This window comes from Lissotriton helveticus, chromosome 5_1 (assembly GCF_964261635.1).
Source record: "Lissotriton helveticus chromosome 5_1, aLisHel1.1, whole genome shotgun sequence".
Classification (NCBI taxonomy): domain Eukaryota; kingdom Metazoa; phylum Chordata; class Amphibia; order Caudata; family Salamandridae; genus Lissotriton; species Lissotriton helveticus.
The window spans coordinates 1,046,096,726-1,046,115,475 of NC_136065.1; the positions used below are offsets into that span (position 1 = coordinate 1,046,096,726).

At 48.4% G+C, this 18,750-nt stretch overlaps 1 protein-coding gene across 1 annotated transcript in view; it reads left to right on the forward strand.

The window, feature by feature from the left end:
• Window positions 1–18,750, forward strand: part of MMS19 (MMS19 cytosolic iron-sulfur assembly component) — a 466,622-nt gene that overhangs the window by 418,546 nt on the left and 29,326 nt on the right. Inside the window, exon 24 of the mRNA XM_078643578.1 lies at window positions 5,842–5,942. Within this exon, the coding sequence (XP_078499704.1) occupies window positions 5,842–5,942 (101 nt within the window). The remainder of the gene's footprint in view (window positions 1–5,841; window positions 5,943–18,750) is intronic.

The following is an 18,750-nucleotide window of genomic DNA, read 5'->3' on the forward strand; positions in this document are numbered from 1 at the left end:
GCATAGAGATCCAGCCTGATGTTCTCAGAGCCAATGTGGGCCTATGATGACCGCTGCTGAGAAAAAAACAGCACCAGGGGCCTCGAGGCGCACAGAGCCAATGTGGAACTATGACTTCTGCTGAGAACAGTGCGCTGCGGCCCGAGGTAAGAAGAGGCATGCAATGCACAGGGTATGACGGCTGCTCAGAAAACAAGCCCCCTCGGATCTGTTGATAAGCAACAATAAGCCTCACAACAGCGCATGCGCGGTCTAGAGACTAAACCTAAAACTGCGCTGTTTGACTCTGAAATGCGCTCATATCTTAGTTACGATTGCAACAGCCACAAAAGCAGAGCGACAACTCCTTAGAACATGAAGCCGGATAGATTAATCGAGTAATAGGCGCGAGTATACCTTCTATAAATGGTCAAAAGCAAGGGGGAAAAATTAACTATTTTATGTGCAATTGTGACTGGTCAGTCTGTGAGGAACAATGGTGTGCCCGCAAAACAGATAGACAAATATATGCAGCTGCCCCCACTACCCGAAGGTTGTCTAAGTGTAGATAATGGCGAGCAGGACTCCGAGCCCATGAATGATTGAATAACTGCACACCGCAGTTCGAGACAGATAAATACAGCTTAAAGAACCAGTGATGCGCGCGCACCACAGAGGAGCAGGGCCGGGAATGGAAACTAGTGGTGCGCACGCACCACGGAGGAGCGGGGGGGGGGAGCACGGCTGCGAGGCGAACGCGCGCTGCTGCGCGTGCTAGCCACCATCTGGAATGGGCGTTACAAAGGCGGGACATGCGCCCGCCTTTGCCCAATCCTGTGGCGTTTAAAAAAAAAAACACACACTAAAACCAATGGCGAGCGACGAAAGCCTACTCACACGCACAAGCGTGTGAGTAGCTTTCAGAACACTCTGACAACAGGTCTCGCGCTGCGCGACAGTGCTGCACACTGCAACGCTAGGCGCGAGACCTAAAAAGTGAGCCTATTAGTTTTATGAAGCGGTCATCATATCAAGTGTACAGTACAGTTCCTCTGTACGCTTAAGGGCATACAAAAGACCACCACAGACACCTTCAAGGAGACTTCGAAGGCCAGGGTAGTTAATTTCGGGATCAACAAAAAAATGTAAGCCCTCTTCCAATCACCCACCGTGGATCCCCACCGATTCCCTGGTGGTCCACACTGCCTGCAAGCGTGCAAACACCCAGGCCGCAGGAAATGCTGCCCCTCCAGATAAGGAGAGCAAAGAGATGTCTACGGTTGAGAAAAAAATAGCTGTACTGGTAGCTGCACACTGGAGGATTGCCAACTCGGTTTGCCTACTGTTCTGATACTGTATAGCGCTCTAGGACAATATTCAAGACCTCATTTAACATCTCCCTGAAGATTCCAGGCAAAGGGGTGAAGAATTGTATCCGAGAGTAAAATCATTTTCATCGCTACCATCCTCTGTGCCCTGGATGAGCCAACACTGCAGCTCATTGAATTAACACCAGCATGCTGGTGATACTCCATGATTCCCTCTGTATCTATGGTTTTAAACCAGATGTTCATCTGTATCTGCTCAAACTGCACTACAATGACCTTTTCAGTCTGCAGATTGATGCTAGAGAAGCTGAATAAAGACATGAATACTGCAAAGGCTATGGGTGCTCTCCAAACATCCACTTTAAGGGGTTTCTTTCGCAGGCAGCAGTAGGGGCAGGCAGTAAGACCATCACTCCTCTCACCCAATTCACTTATCAGAGGCAGCAGCGGACTTATCAGCAGTCTCTATGGGGTTAGTTCAGATGAGCCTACAGGAATAACAATAACCATATTGGAGGCAAGGGTGGCTCTGGCAAAGGGGCCTCCGCCACTTCCAAACAGTGACTCCACTTCCCGACCGACCTACCATACACCACCTGTCTGGGGAAGGCTTCAGGTTTTTTGCCCATGCTGGTAGGAAATCACATCAGACAAGTGATGATTGGGTATGGTTCAGCACAGTGATTTCTAAAACTTCTCACACCACCTCCAACATTGCCCACAGCAAGCACCTGCTTAGTAACGAACATCAATGCCTGTTAGTGGAAGAGGTCCAAGCACTCCTTCAAAATGGTGCCATCAATCCAGTGACACCTGTCAACGGGGCTAAGGTATGTACTCACTTTACTTTTTTATCCCCAAAACGGACAGCTCATTCAGACCTATTCTGGACCTATTCAATAGATATGTTCTCCTCAAACATTTCTATATGGTGATGCTGAAGGATGTCATACCTCTACTCCAGCAATGTGACTACATGGCGGCTTTAGACCTCAAGAGCGCCTTCCTTCCACATCTCCATCCATTACTCCAATCTGATGCTACCTGCTGTTCATGGATGGTGGCCGGCATGATCAGTTCAAGATACTCGCTTTTGATGTCACCACTGTCCCAAGGGTCTTCACCATGTTTCTAGTAGTGGTAGTTGCCCACTTAAGAAGAGTTTTCCCATATCTCAATAATTTAGCTGATCAAGAGTACAAGCAACCACGAGTGCCTACAACAAATACAGCTGACCATTTCACTTTTCCACATACTTGGATTTACTGAAAATGTAATCTCCAACCCTTCCTCAGAGCAGTCCTAACCATCACCGGCAATGCCGACCCGAGTCCTCAGTGGCTCGAAGACTTTGCCCAGCTGGTACCTCTTTTTCAGCCACATATCATCTCATGGTAATACCTTTATTGTGCCTTCTGGCTTTGTGCAGCGCTATTGTACCCCACGCCCGGCTACACTATTCTGTTGCAACATTGCCACTTTGCACAATGGTCACAAGTGAAGTATCAGATGGAAGACCTAGTTTTGGTAATACCCAGTGTCCTTCGCTATCACTAGTAGTGGAACAGCAAAAACCTGTTGTGGGGTAGGCAATTCCTAGACCGCGTTCCGCAAGTTACCCGTAACAGAAACGCCTCCAAAGCCGGGTGGGGAGCACACCTCGACCATAACACCATACAGGGTATGTGGAATCCACAGCAGCAAAGCCACTGCATCAGTTGCCTAGAACTTCTGAACATCTGCCTTGATCTCAAAGCCTTTTTACCACTTATTTGAGGCAGAGTAGTCCTAGTCAGGCCAGAAAACATAACTATTATGTGCTACCTTTAGAAGCAGGAAGGCAGTCACTCTCCCTTTTTCTGCTCGCTCAGATTATTTTCTTTTGGGCCATTCACCACCGCACTCACCTAATGGCTGCGCGCCTTCCAGGGGTGGACAAGGACCTGACAGGCCTGCTAGGCAGGATGTCTCAACAAGTCCATGAGTGGGAACTCCACTACAGCTCCAACACCAGTACTTCCAGTTCTCGGGCACTCCAAAAGTCAACCATTTCACCATATCCGAGAACACAAAATGCTCATATTTTGCCTCCAGGTACCCATTGCCTCGATCCATGTCAATGCACTATAGATCAGTTGGCTAGAGATATTCGCTATGCTTTTCCGCTTCTCCCACTCCTTCCACTGGTGGTGCAGAAGATGCAGCAAACATTGCAGCCCCTCATCCTAGCAGCACCCACCTGGGCCAGGAAGCTCTATTATTTTGCCCTTCTAGAGATGTCCATCAGCCCCCATGAGAGGCATCCCAAGAGGCTGGACCTTCTCACTAGAAACCAAGGTCATATCAGGTACTCAGATCCCAAATAGCTTAATCTAGCCATCTGGTACTTTAGGTCTCCTAACTTGGTTACTTGGGCTACCCTCAGAAATATGTGGACATACTGTGTGAGTCCTGTAGACCTACCACATGGGCATGCTATACTTCAATATGGAAACAATGTGTTCACTACTGCATCTCTAACAAGATAGTCCAGCACCATTATGGGACCTTAACATTCTACTTACCAGACTCATGACTCCCCCATTTGAACCATTACATGCTTGCCCACATCAGTACGTTTCCTGGAAGGTAGCCTTCATTATTGTCATAACTTCTTTGCACCGCATTAGTGAACTGTAGTCTACCATACTAGAGGAATCCTTCATACAAATTCATAAAGACAATGTAATACTTAAGACAAAAACTAAGGTACTTTCCCCATTCCACCCTAACCAAACTATAGAGCTCTCAGCCTTGTACCCTGAACCAGACTCGGTAGCAGAGAGAGTGCTGCATATCTTAGGCGTGAAGCACCCTCTCATGTACTACACTGAAAGAACCAAACCTTTCTGATGGTAGTTAAATGTACACAAAGCCAAAAGAGCCCTCTCTAGTTACACTAGGGATCACTCTACTCGTAAGAAGGTTGCATCCATTTCTTCCTTAGGGATCATTCCCCTAATTGACATAGATAAGGCGACTACATGGTCAAACCCACACACATTTACTAAACACTATTGTGTGGATGTCCTAGCCAGACAAGAAGCTATAGTGGGCCAAACAGTTTTAAGAATCTTCTTTTAGACATCTGCATCATTCACACGCTAGCCACCACTTATAGGAGGGGACTGCTTTACTGTCTATGCAGAGCATGTGTATCTGCGGCAACAGATGCTACGAACGGAAAATGTTACATACCCTATAAGCATCTGTCCTTAGCATGTAGTGCTGTAGATTCAGATGCTCCCACACTCCTCCCAGGACATGTGTGGTTCCAATCACAGACCTCTTCTTTTTGCACTCTTTATCTTCTCCCTGCAGTAGACAAGTGCAATCATATAGTGTTCACTCACCACTCCATACCACTGTCACCTACTTTGCGGAAACAGTCTAACATGGATTTAAGCCCATGCTCATTACCAGCTAAGGGAGGAGTCCTTATGCCTCGTGACAGGAAAGCCTTCTTTGATAAAAATGGGCAAGCGTATAAGCTCCGCCCTAGATGGCAGGAGTATGCAGAAAATGTTAATCCACAGCACTACACGCTACAAACCGATGCTTACAAGGTAAGTAACATTTTCCTTCCAGTATTGATATCAAAAGTCACTTTACTAGTCCTAGTGATACATACGTGTTTCAAATCCAGCACTCAAAAGATTATCTAACCAATACATACAAATTCCTGCATTCTTTGAAATAGTGCAACTGAAAATTCTTGTACCACACACTATGTATATCAAATTCTAGAGCCTGCTTGTGTTACATAACAAACCAGTATGCCATCCATCCTTATGACCCCACTGCTAGAAAGAGATTGATGAGGCGACAGATTGACTCTGTTCACTTTAAGATGCTGTGGGTTTTATCTGGTTTCCGCCCACTGCAGCAAAGGTTCTGATCAGGTTGTGCACATGTGCTGCACCATATTTCTCTACCTCTTTCCTTGCCCCTTCCATCAGGGGCATAACACAGGCCCCCGCATCCTCTGCGGTGCGGGGGACCCAAAGCTCCAGGAGGCCCCCTGAGCACAGCACTCTGGCTGGAGAGCTCCTGATTGAACCCGGAGGGGCCCCTCCACGTACCTTGCAGGAAGGCCCCTTCAAGTTTCGTTACACCAGTGCCTTCCAGAGTCCCTTTGAAGAAGTGTGAGGTAATAGTTTCAGTCTGACTGGCTCAACTTCCAAATAGTTAATACAATTATGAAACTGTGTGCATTAGCACACACAGCATGTATTGAATGACAGAGCCATAGTTCAGTGCTGTTCGTCAATGAATAATGCCCCTTTCCTGCTGCACGACATTTCTCTTCCTCTTTACTTGCCCCTTCTAGAGTCCCTTTAAAGCAGTGTAATGTTATCAGTCCCAACATCTCAACTCCCCAATGGATAATAAAATTAAAAAACTATTTGCAGTATCACACATAAAATGCTTGACGGAGCTATAGCCTAGTGCTATTCTTCAATGATTAATGCCGCCTTCCTTCTTTCTTTAACAGGAGAACAACTGGAAGAGGTTCTCCGTAGTGCTGTGGACAAGATTGAATCTGGCTTGGCGGTCGGCCCAAATAGGACACAGGCATTTACACTCTTGCTCTGGGTAAGGGCAAGACTAAACTGTTCTTAACTTTATAATGCGGCAACTGGCCATTTCACATGTGGTGTCTTTTCCTACTGTTTGAATATCCTTGCTGCCCGCACACTTGCTTGCTTCTTCTTGCACACTTAAACACCTGTTAGGCCAGAAATGGACTTGGCTCCCTTTTACTGAACTGGCCTGCTTTAACAATCATTTCATTTGATGTAACTTTTATTTTGTATCTGCTGGACGTTTGGACAGTCTCAGAACACACCAAGCAGTATGTTCCAGAATTCCTTTTTCATAGGATTCTGAATCTACACTTGTAGGTTAACCTCAATGACTAATGTATAGGCAGTAATGTTTCTATATTTTAAAAACATTACATTTTCCCAGTGTCCGCACTCTGAAGTATTTAAAATGCTTGCCCCATCCCCTATTATATTGATTAGAAATCCAGAGTCCATGAGGGCCTTTTGTGGTGGAAAATAGTTTACCTGGCATTTGTCCACTTCCTCAGTGCTTGCAGTTTGAAAGTGGTGGGCATGATGGCTACAATAGTTCTACTCCCATCTCTCCAGCTCTTCCACAGACCCTTAAGGCTGCAATCCCTCATCAAAATGTGCTATTTATTTGCTGACCCAAATAGGTCCATATAGGATATAGCACAGAGTCCACCTCTCAGAGGCATAGGCCCACAAGAGACAGTGAAGTGCCACAGAGTGGCAGATTGAGACAGGCACCAGACCTATGTATGTTGTCAGTAAGGCCTCCGGTCACTGGGAAAATTAAGTAGACCATTGTAGCTGACCAATAGGACTAAGTGTGTAAGAGGAGAATGTAACTGAACTTCAATGCTGAAGAATGGATGACGCTGTCAGCACAGTCCACATAGGAAAGAAGGAACGAGGTGCCTGGCAAATTGACAGGAGCCACTGATGCTCGTTTGAGAGCAGGTGGTAGGGAAGCCAGAAACCTTTGTTGCCCAGAAAAAGCAATCTAAGGGTTGGCTATATGAACAATGCCTAAAGAAGAAGATGGGAGCTGCGTCTCAAATTTTCTGAAGGAAAGCGCACAAAGTGGCGGGGTTCTTTGTGAGAAGAGTTTGGGGATTTTGAGAAATAACAAAAAATAAGTGAGGCAAAACAAATAAGTAGAAGCATGGGAAGATATTAAAAACAAAATAGAACAGAAAACAACATGTACTTTACTGTGAAGAACACAAATAGAAAAAGTGACCCTTTAAGAGAAGCAGTAAGCATAGCCTTTTCCTGTAACATCGAGGGTGGGGGAAAAGTGAAAGTAATGATTCAACAAAAAAAAGTAGTTAACTGCAAGAACAGGGATCCTTGGAAACATGTTTAGGTCAAAGTCCAAGGACTCGAATACTCATTGTTAGGGTGAAGGTTTCACATTGTAAACTTGATCTTGAATATACTGGCATACAAGGCAGCTGGTGATCCCATTTAAGTTAGTAGGATGGGTGTGGTTGCTGCACAATTCAATCCAATAGAATTGAAATGACCACTGAGATAACGGAAGGGGACCCGTCACATCCAAAAGAGTTTCAGACCTTAGGGAAGAGAGAATTGTAAAAGCATCCAAGCAGACACGCACTCAGTATCATGAAGAAAGGAGATTTCTCATGTCACACAACTTGGCTGGTGAAACAATAAAAATATGGAAATCACTTGAACGACATTAAGAGATTGGGATTAACCGATGTCATGACTAAAACCATGTTTGGAATATTGGTGTTTCAGCACATTTGCCTTTAGACCTGTCCCTTTCTTCTTTTCCAAGCCCCCCATCCAGATTTGTTAGACACTTTGTTAATGGTTAAAACAACTTATAAAGCGCACAAATACCAACAGGTGTTTCGGCACTGACTGCTCCAGGGGGGCAGGACAATGGCCTAGATGTTAAAAGCCTACTTATTAAAGAACCACGTTTTTAATTGTTTCCTAAATGCCAATAGGGTAGGCATGGCTATGTTCTGAGGAGGAAGAGAGTTCCATAACTTAGCAGTGACAACCACAAGGCTTCTGTCGCCCCAATAGGTTCTATACGTTCTTGGGATGACAAGCAGGTTAGCACCTGAATAAGGCAACATTTTGCTGGCAGTATATATCTGCAATAAGTTCTTCAGAAATTCTGGCCCTATATTGTGGATAGCCTTCTAGGCAATGCACAACGCTTTGAATGTTGTTCTGCTTCTTATAGGCAACCAATGAAGTTGTCTAACAACCTTAGAGACAGACTTGAATTTCGGTGTGCCAGAAAGCATCCTAGCAGCTGTGTTCTGTACCAGCTGTAACTTATTTAAAAACACTTCCTGTTCATTGATCAATAAACTGTTACAATAATCCACTTTGGACATAACCAAAGCGGATATTATCTTTCTCCTGGCATCAACCGAGATGAAAGGGAGCAGTTTCTTCACCATTCTAAGAGTATAAAAGCATGAGGAGACCACAGCGTTAACATGACATTTAAAGGACAGCTTGTCTAAGACGACACCCAGAAGCTTGGCTTTAGTAACTGGGATAGGGGCGTTCCCAGTTAATCTGGCCAACAGCAAGACCAGGAAGGGGATAGATTTCCAATGACAATTACCTCAGTCTTGGAAGAATTTAATTTGAGGCAATGACTTGACATCCTAGTGCTGATGGCCAGCATGCCATCGTTAAAGCTGACCGACACATTGCCCCCGTAGAGCACTATTTGGGTGTCGTCTGCATAAGACGTACGAGCTAGGCCAAAAGATTTGATCACCCGTGCCAGATCTGTAACATAAATGTTAAACAACGTGGGACTAATGGAAGAACCCTGGGAAATCCACAAGGGAGTGAAAAGACAAGGGAGTCCAAGTTGCCCAAGCTGACTAGTTAAGTGCGTTTTGACATAAAAGATATCAACTAGATGTGGCCTTGTTCCTAATGCCTAGCGAGGAGATACGGTTGATCAGGAGCCTATGATCAACCATATCAAAGGCTGCTGATAAATCTAGTAGCACAAGGACAGCTGCTCCTTCTCCTCTGTCCAAAACAAACTTAATCTCATTGGTGGCTTTGATAAGTGCAATCTCCGTATTATGGCCTTTTCTGAAACCGAATTGGGTTTCATCCTGCAGCTTGCTATCATAAATGTATTGGGCCAATTGATCATTCATAACTTTTTCAGCAAGTTTGGCAGGTAACAGGAGACAGGCAATAGGTCTGTAATTATTAGTGTCCGCTGGATCCAGATTAGGTGTTTTTTAGTAGCGGAAGAATAGAGCCCTTTTTCCATTGAGAGGGATAGATGCCGGAGATGAACATAGAGTTAAGAATATTGACCAGATTGATACCTATGAGTTCTGGAATCGGTTTCAGGACAATAGGAGGGCACGTATCAAACTGTAAACCTGATTCGGCAGTACTCACCAAATCAGCTATCTGTTCCGAACAAACTGGGGCAAATTCCCTAAAGGACTATCGATAACTCGATGTTCAAGTCTGATGGACTCATGGCAGCAGCGGGGGCATTAAAATTAGAGTAGGTTTGATCTACTTTGGCCTGAAAGCTAAGGGCTATAGGGTTGCAGAACGCTTGAGTTGCTATGTTAGCATGGCTACCCAAAGGAGCCGCAAGTTTAGACACAACCTGAAACAATTGTGTAGTAGAGTCTTGAGTGGATTCTATTTCCCATGTAGTGTAGCTACACTTCTCTTTTATTAAGAAGCGTTTGTAATTAGCCAATGCTAACTTATAAAGAGATTTCTCCTGGCTGTCATAATCTAGATGCCAGCGCCTCTCTTGTTTTCTGCAATGTAGTTTCTTAAGCCTCAGAAAACCAAGGGGCCAAATACGTTTTTCTGTTTTTAGAAGCTGTTTTATAAGGGACGAGTTTAGCAAAGGAATCTTGAAGCCAGTCCGTATAACTCATGGTGGCCTGCTCTGGATCTGGGGAGAGTTCTAGCTGTGTGACAGACACATGCTGTCTAAGAAGAGCATGATCTAAGCTACTCCAGGATCTAAACTGTTTAGGGGGCCCTGGCATGGTGTATGGAGGAATTTGTTTCAAAAGACAAACATCAAATAATACTGTGTGGTGACCAGACAAGGTCAGTGGGAGGACCTCCTTTAAAATGATCTGCTTATTATTGATAAATAGGCTGTCTAAGATGTGTCCCGCAATATGGGTGGTGCAGCCAACTTTTTGAGGGAGTCCTACAGATTCTAATTCAGTAATAAGGGATGTTGAATCCTTAACATCTGTGGCCTCGAAGTGAAAATTCAAATCCCCCAGAACAGGGAAACTCAATTCACCCGTGGGGGATTCTAATAGATTTCCCGCCAGCTATAGAAAATCTCTCCTAGGGCCAGGTGGGCGATAAAGAAGGATCCCCTTGAATGACTGATGTTCCGCGAGTACTATATTAAAACTAAGTGCCTCGCAAACCGTTGAAGGGACCATCTCTCCTTTTACTGACAGAGTATATCTGAAAGAGACACGTTAGTGATAGATTGCTTACCTTAGAATATCCCCAGACGTCAGACTGGATCCGGAAAGTTTTCGTCAGCAGTACCCCTGCGCGTCGGTAGGCGTCATCGTACAGCTCCACGTAAGTCGTTGGCGCCGTAGTTGCCGAGGTGATGTCGCTGGAGCTACTTAGACGCACCCACGCGCGCTGACGTCAGTTCTTTCTTTTTCCGCGCCAGCAAGCGCAGATCCGGAGAGAGCGGTACACCCAGTCACTTTTTGACTGAGTCTTTGGGGACTTTTTGTCTCTGTTTTTCAGTACTATCATCTAACAGGTCCATAGGGATGCCCGGTTTTAAGTCTGGCGTGCCTGTCCCCGCACGATGTCGGTGACGGTCCCGCACCCTGAGTGTCGCTACTGCCTGGGGCGCGACTACGACTCCCGAGTCGTGCCCCCACTGCCGGGAGATGGCTCCAAAAACTTTGTGGGAGCGAACCCGAAAGTGGCTGGAGGCCCGGGAGTTGGCCCCGCGCCGCTCGAGTTCCCGTGGGAGGTCAATGGACCGGCCGCGGAGCCATCAGCATCATTCCAAGTCTTCGCACTCGGAGCCAGGTAAGGCGAAGCACAAGAAGTCGAAGAAGCGCCGCCGCTCTTCGACTTCACCTAGCCGGTCGTGCGACGCGGCTGAGAGTGCAGGTAACGCCGCCCCTGCGGCTCCGGTGGGGCCGCCACAGTTAACTATGGCCTACCCGCCCTTTCCAGGTCATTCCGCGACTCCAGCCCAGCTGCAGGAGTTCCTGTCAGCCATGGCATGTGTCTTCGGACCGTCCGGCCCCACCGGTGCGCCTTCGGGGCCCGACTGGGGGTCCTCGTGTTTCACCAGCTCCGGCCCGACGTCGTTGACGACTTCAGTCTCAACACCGAGAGATCCCCATGGATCAGGCGTGGATCGTCGTCCATGTCCGTTGGCCCTGTACAACCTCCATCGATGGCGCTGCTGCCAGCGTTGGCCGCAGATCTGGCCGACGCTGTCCCTGGCTTCCTCCCCGACGTGGAGCCGGCGCCAGAAGGGTGTTGACCGACGCCGTTTGGGGATTTCTTTCCCTTTATTCACCCGCCTCCGTATGCTCCACCTGTTCGGCAGGCTATGGAGGACAGGGAGGACTGGGAGGGGTCTGAGGACCCTCTCGCTGCACAATGCGAGTTAGACCCGGACTGGAATGAGGATCCGGGGGATTCAGGTGACCAGGATTATACACCGGAACCTGGCGCACTGTCTCCTTCTACCGTGGCTACGGAGGAGGGTGGTTCATATTCTATGGTGTTGCGTAGGGCAGCCGAGGCTCTCCACCTCGAGCTCCCTACCGTGGCCATCAGGACTAACCTCCTGACAGAGGTGCTTTGGCCGGCGTCTTCTTCTACGGAGCCGCTGCTGCCCTTTAATGATGCACTCTCGGACGTTCTTTTCGGCACCTGGTCAAGGCCTAACCATCGCCCGGCCGACCCCGTTTTCCTCTCCCAACACCCTACCCTCGAGAGTTTGGTTGTCCAAGCCTCTGCGTCCCCGAGCACATTCCCTTCTGCACCTCCTTAAAGGGAATGAAAGAAACTGAAGTAGTTTGGGAAGAAGATTTTTTTTGCCAGTTCAGGACTGCGGTCTGTGAACACCGCATGTCTCTTGGGCTGTTATTCCCATTCTGTGTGGGATACAGTTGCGCAAGTGCTGCCTCAGTGTCCGGTGGAGGCTCAGACAATGCTCTCCCAAGCTCTTGCTGAGGGGAGAGACGCAGCCAAGTTCACCATCCGTTGTGGTCTTGACACTGTTGACTCGCTGGGCAGGGCGATTTCCACGACAGTGGCGTTACGTCGCCACGCCTGACTGAGGACCACTGGCTTTTCTGGGGATATCCAAAATACATTGATGGACATGCCCTTTGAAGGCACTAGCCAGTTCGGCGATAAGGCAGATTGCGCATTGGAACGTTTTAGGGACTCCCGGGCGACCGCGAAATCCTTAGGCCTTTCGGCCACACGCACTCCTTCCGCTTCTGCTTTTCGCTCCTTTCTTGGCCTAGGAAGGGGCGCCCAAGCACGTTTGTTTCAAAGCCACAAGCCTGCACAGCAACAGTCTCAGCGCAGCTGCGGACGTGGGACCCGCAGAGGCGGGTCGCGGGTCAAGCGTGCAGGTCAGTCCACCACCCCCCCTGCTGCCACTGCCTCCAAACCTTCCTAGTCCGATGTTTCAGGCCCACCAGACGCCAGAGGGTGGCAGGATTCGCCATCACCTCTACCACTGGCGCACCATCACATCGGACAGGTGGGTCCTGCAGATTGTCCGAAGGGGCTACTCCCTCGCCTTCGAGACTACACCATCCATGCCACCTCAATATCACCGCATGTCGGGGGATCACTTGCCACTTCTCCAGCAGGAAGTTGCGTCCCTCTTGGCCAAGAGGGCTTTGAGCGTGTTCCGTCGCCAGAAGTAGGTCGTGGTTGTTACTCCCACTACTTCTTGGTTCCAAAGAAGGACAAAGGCCTTCTTCCTATCTTAGACCTTCAGAAAATCAATCGCTTCCTCCGGAAAGAAAAGTTCAAGATGCTCACGCTTGCTCAGGTCTTGTCTGCCCACGACCCGCAAGACTGCATGGTAGCGTTGGACCTGCAGGACGTTTATTTTCTTATCCCCTTCATGCCGGCCCACCGACACTACCAACGATTCATGGTAGGGCAGGAGCATTTTCAGTTCACCGTGCTCCCCTTTGGCCTTACTAGCGCCGCTCGGGTGTTCACGGAAGTGATGGCGGCTGTCGCATTTCATCTGTGTAGATCAGGGGTTTCAGTCTTCCCCAATCTCGACGACTGGTTGTTGAAGGCAGGCTTGCCCCAAACAGTCGTCTCCCACCTCCAGACAACGGCCGATCTCCTGCATTTGCTGGGGTTCTCTATCAACGTGCCAAAGTCGCGCCTGATTCCCTCTCAGAAAATCCTCTTCATCTGAGCCGTTCTGGACACGGCGCCGTTTCGGGTTTATCCTCCCGAACAGCGAGTCCGGGACAATTGGGCTATGATTCTGATCTTTTATCCCTAGTCCCGGGTTTCGGTCAGGATGACCTTGAGGCTGCTGGGCCTCATGGCCCCCTGCATCCTGCTCACCAACCTTGCCAGGTGGCATATGCGGCCTCTGTAGTGGGACCTGAAGTTCCAGTGGGCCCAGCACCAGGGAAACCTGTCCGATTACATCCAGATCTCGGAGGGCGCTGCACAACAATTGAAGTGGTGGCTCATGAATCCGCATTGGGTCAGCTGCAGGTCCCTCTCCCTTCCCCAACCGGAGCACACAGTGGTGATGGATGCGTCCCTCCATGGATGGAGCGGCCACATGGGAGAGGCGGAGATCAGAGGCCCTGGTCTCCGGCGGAGTCCCTGCTCCATATCAACCTTTTGGAGCTTTGGGCGATTCTTCTTGCACTGAAGACATTCCTCCCCTCTATCAGGGGGTAGCTAGTGCAGGTGTTCACGGACAACACCACCGCCATGGCGGGTCAGGGTCGTGGACCCAATGTCAGGAGGCTCTGCACCTCTAGACATTCAACACCTGGCAGGTTCTTTGAACGCCAGGGCGAAACAACTCAGCCGCCAGTGTCTGATGGATCACGAATGGCGTCTTCACTCGGAGGTGGCGCACGGTCTCTTTCAACAGTGGGGAGAGCCTTGGTTAGATCTATTCGCCACCGAAGAGAACGCGCAATGTCATCAGTTCTGCGCGTTGGAATTTCCTAGGAGGCACTCGCTCGGCGACGCTTTTCGTCGCTAGTGGAGTTGCAGTCTGTTGTACGCCTTTCCGCCTATACCACTTCTGCCCAGAGTTCTGAAGAAGATCAGACGCAACCGGGCCCAAGTCATCCTTGTGGCTCCGGACTAGGTTCGAAGAGTTTGGTATCTCGAGCTACTCGGTATGTGTCTGGATCCCCTGATCCAACTGCCTCTGCGGGAGGATCTTCTGTCGCAGCAGCAGGGGATGGTTCTCCACCCGAACCTCCCCAGCCTCCACCTACATGCGTGGAGATTGAGTGTCGACAGTTGATTCCATTTGACTTGCCTCCCGAAGTCTGTGATGTCATTCTGGCAGCCAGGCGTCCCTCGACTAAATCGGTATACGCCTGCAGGTGGAACAAATTTGTGGCATGGTGCACACCCAGGAATGTGGATCCCTTTTCTGTCCCTCTTTCTGAGGTAATTTTTTTCCTTCTTTCTCTGGCCCGGCAGGGCTCTGCTCTGGGCACTATCAAGGGCTACCTTTCGGCCATTTCAGCCTTTCTGAGGCTTCCAGGTCAGCCTTCTCTTTTCAAGTCCCCTGTTGTACAGAGATTCTTAAAAGGCATTAGGCATATGTTCCCTCCTGTTCCTTTCATAATGCCTCAGTGGGACTTGAATCTTGTTTTGACCTATCTCTTGTGCGCTCCCTTTGAGCCGCTTCACAATTGTCCCTTACGTCTTCTGACTTTGAAAACTGCCGAAAACTGCCTTCCTGGTGGCTATCACCTCTGCCAGGAGAGTGAGTGAGCTTCAGGCTCTTTCTTGTAAGCCTCCTTTTCTGTCGGTTCATCCGGACAAGGTTGTTCTTCGCACTCGTCCTTCATTCTTGCCAAAGGTTGTCACTGCCTTCCACTTCGGGCAGACTATTACCTTGACCACTTTCTTTCCGCCTCCGCATCCTTCCAGAGAGGAAGAGAGGCTCCACTGTCTGGACCCAAAACGTGAGCTCTCCTTTTACCTGAATCACACACAAGCATTCCAGGTGGATGACCAGCTCTTTGTTTGCTACGCAGGTGCCAAGAAAGGCCGGGCTGTTCACAAGAGGACTATCTCCCGCTGGGTCGTCTTGTGTATTAAGTCCTATTAATCTATGGCTAAAAAGGAACCTCCGGTGGGGCTGCATGCCCATTCTACCAGATCAACAGCAGCCACTACGACATTGGGACGTGGTGTCCCCTTGCAAGACATCTGTCAGGCTGCCACGTGGGCTTTACTGCACACATTTACAAAGCATTATTGCCTTGACAATCGGGTCCAGAGGGACAGCTTCTTTGGCCGTTCTGTTCTCCGTGACCTTCTGGTGTAATCTTATTCGCAGACCCACCACCGGGGTTGGTCTTGCTGGGCTATCTATTCTAAGGTAAGGAATCTATCACTAATGTGTCTCTTTCAGATGCACAAGTTACTTCTTGTGTAACGATATATCTGTAAGAGACATTGGTTAGTGATAGATTTCTTACCGCCCCACCCGTCCTCCCCGTTCTGTGAACTGATTACTGGGGTTAAGATCATCCTTCGGGCCCTAGTTTCTATGCACCAGTGGTCAATATCTTACATGGCTCTGCGTTCCTGTCGCGGAAAGTTGTGTACAGAACTGACGTCCGCGCGCGTGGGCGCGCCCAAGTAGCTCCAGTGACGTCATCTCGGTGCATACGACGCCAGCGACACACGCGGTGCCGTACGACGACACCTATCGACGCGCAGGGGTGCTGCTGATGAAAGCTTTCCGCATCCAGTTTGACGCCTGGGGATATTCTAAGGTAAGGAATCTATCGCTAACTAATGTCTCTTACAGATATATCGTTACACAAGTAGTAACTTGTGCTACTCCTCCCTAATCCCCTCCTCCTCCCTAAACACTCCATTTAGTAGTAATTATTCCCCATTTTTTTAGTCAGACACCAGGTTCCTCCCACTTTTACTACTGAAAAGTATATTGGCATATGTGGTGACCTCCACAACCAGGGTGGAGAACTCTGTATAGAAAAGATAGGAGGAGCAGAGGTGTCCACAAGTAGGTTTGTGAATAGAATTTTGTAGTACTATTGTAGCACTACCAATTATACTACAAAGTTTAATTTGTGAATAGCCCCCAACCCCAAACACCACTCAACAAGCAAAACATTTGCTTCTGTTTTGACTTTCTCCACTACAGAACAAGTGCAAGCATTTGTCTGTAGCTGTAGATTTCAAAGTAATGTTACCTTTTTAATGTAAATTACTTTTCAGATTTCACTCATACACAATGTATTTTTAAATAGTCAACATCAAGAAAAGATACAAGTTATCAAGTTAAACATATGTTCAAGGCATATGAGCTGTAGATCATATGCTTTAGCATAGATCGCCATCTGGTGTTGGGTCTGGATGTTTGCACTTTGTTATTGTTCGAAGAAGTCTTTTAGTCACGAGGTAGGTGACTCCTCCTTTCGGTGATAGTGCACATGGGCATCGGCTCCATCCCCAGATTGTTTTTTCCGCCATCGGGTTCGGATGTGTATTGCTGCGCTCTGGTTCAGTATAGTTTTCGCACCCCTCCGACGCGCAATCCTCTACCCTCGACGGTATTGGCTATCGATCGCGGTTTCCATTTGACGCGCATCGTCTAAAATATGAAAATCTTCGATCGGGAACTACGAGGAGGGCCGTCGGACCTACCCGTGCTGACCACGCCAGCAGTCGATGGAACATACTCCATTCAAGTTATGTCCCGGGTGTCGTGCTAAGTTTCCACGCACCAACTTGCACGAGGTCTGCAACTTCTGCCTATCCCCGTAACATTACGAAAAGGGCTGTGAAAAGTGTTGATCATTCCGATCGAAGAAAACCATTTGTGACCGTCTGACTCCCACCAACTGGATCGAGAAGCAGAGGAAGAAGAACTGGTCTCCGTGTCCGAAGCCGTGAGTATAGATTCCCCTGTGCCAACTCACCCAAAAGCTGCGGCTCTGGTATCACCTTCGTTCTCTGGCTCATGTCGGCACTGAGACAAAGTTTCAGACGCCCCGCCCTCGGCTCGGCTACAAAACACAAGCACAAGCCTTCGGCTCGGGCTCCAGCCAGCCTCATTCCGGTGCCGAACCAACACTTTCGGCACCGAAACACAAACACAAGGCTTTGCCAGTCTCCACGACACCGGCACCGAAAACATCTTCGCCGAAGTCCTCGGAGCCGAAACCCACCAAACACAAAGACCCGGGGCCAAAAGCCCCTAAGCCTAAAGCTTCGGAGTCAAAATCCACACCCAAAGCCTCGGAGCCGAGATCCACACCAAAAGACTCTGATCCGAAACACCCCACTCCTAAAGGATCTGAGCCAAAACCTGATAAAAAGCACTCGGACTCAAAACACTCGGCGCCCAAAGATCCTCAACCTAAATCAACTCCTTCCCAAGAATCTCTACCCGAACAGCCACCTTTGTATCCCAAACAAAAGAGACTCAGCATTGACCCTAAAACTGGACACCTCAAGGTCATTCTTCCTAAAAAACGGAAGCTGGATCTCAGAGGATCATCCTATACCTCTGAAAAAGAAGAACAGGGGTACTAACCCTTCTCCCCTTTACATACCTCCATCTCCTCCTCCCATCCCAAATTTGATAATTACACCATCAAATTCACCTCCACCATCGCCTGACACACAGGACGAGGGGGATGGAGATGGAGATGGAGATGGAGATTGGGGATGGGATGGTGATGAGGACCATTATTTACCACATGATATACCTCAGGACACTGATCCCGGGACAATTATGACCAGGATAACAATCCCGACCTGCATCCCTCCCCATCTGATTATAACATCAGTTTTGCGCAGCTTATTAACAGGGTTGCTCAGTATCACGAGGTGGAACTACACTCAGACCCTCGAGAAGAGGATTTTCTTGTGGAGACATTAACATATTCACAAAGGTCTACTAACACCTTACCAATGCTCAAAGGCTTACTAAAACATACTGACAAAGTATTCAAAGACCCAGTTAGAGCCAGAATAATAACACAGCGAGTGGATAAAAAACACAAACCCGCTCCTACAGACCCGGCATATATTAAAGGCCAGTTGCCTCTAGACTCTCTTGTTGTAACTAACGCCGTAAGAGAGCTAATTCTCAAATCACAGGTGACACCCCTCCTCTGATAAGGAGTCAAAACTTATTGATGTCTCAGGCAAAAGAGTGGCTTCCCAAGCGGCTAACCATTGGCGTATTGCCAATGCTCAGGCTCTGTTAGCACGCTATGATAGGGCTCACTATAACAAGTTGGAAAAACTCATGCAACATCTACCGGATGAGCACAAAACTAAAGCTAATGACCTCATCTAGGAAGGGAAGCTCATCACCACTTCCATAAAATGCGTGCTAGATGCAGCAGACACAGCATCCCGCACCATCAACACAATCATACTCTTACGCAGACATGCTTGGCTTCGAATCTCTGGATTCAAGCAGGAGGTACAATCCTCCATACTTAACCAGCCCTTTGAGAAAGAGCATCTATTCCGCCCATCAGTAGATACTTCAATAGAGAAAATGAAGAAAGACACCGAAA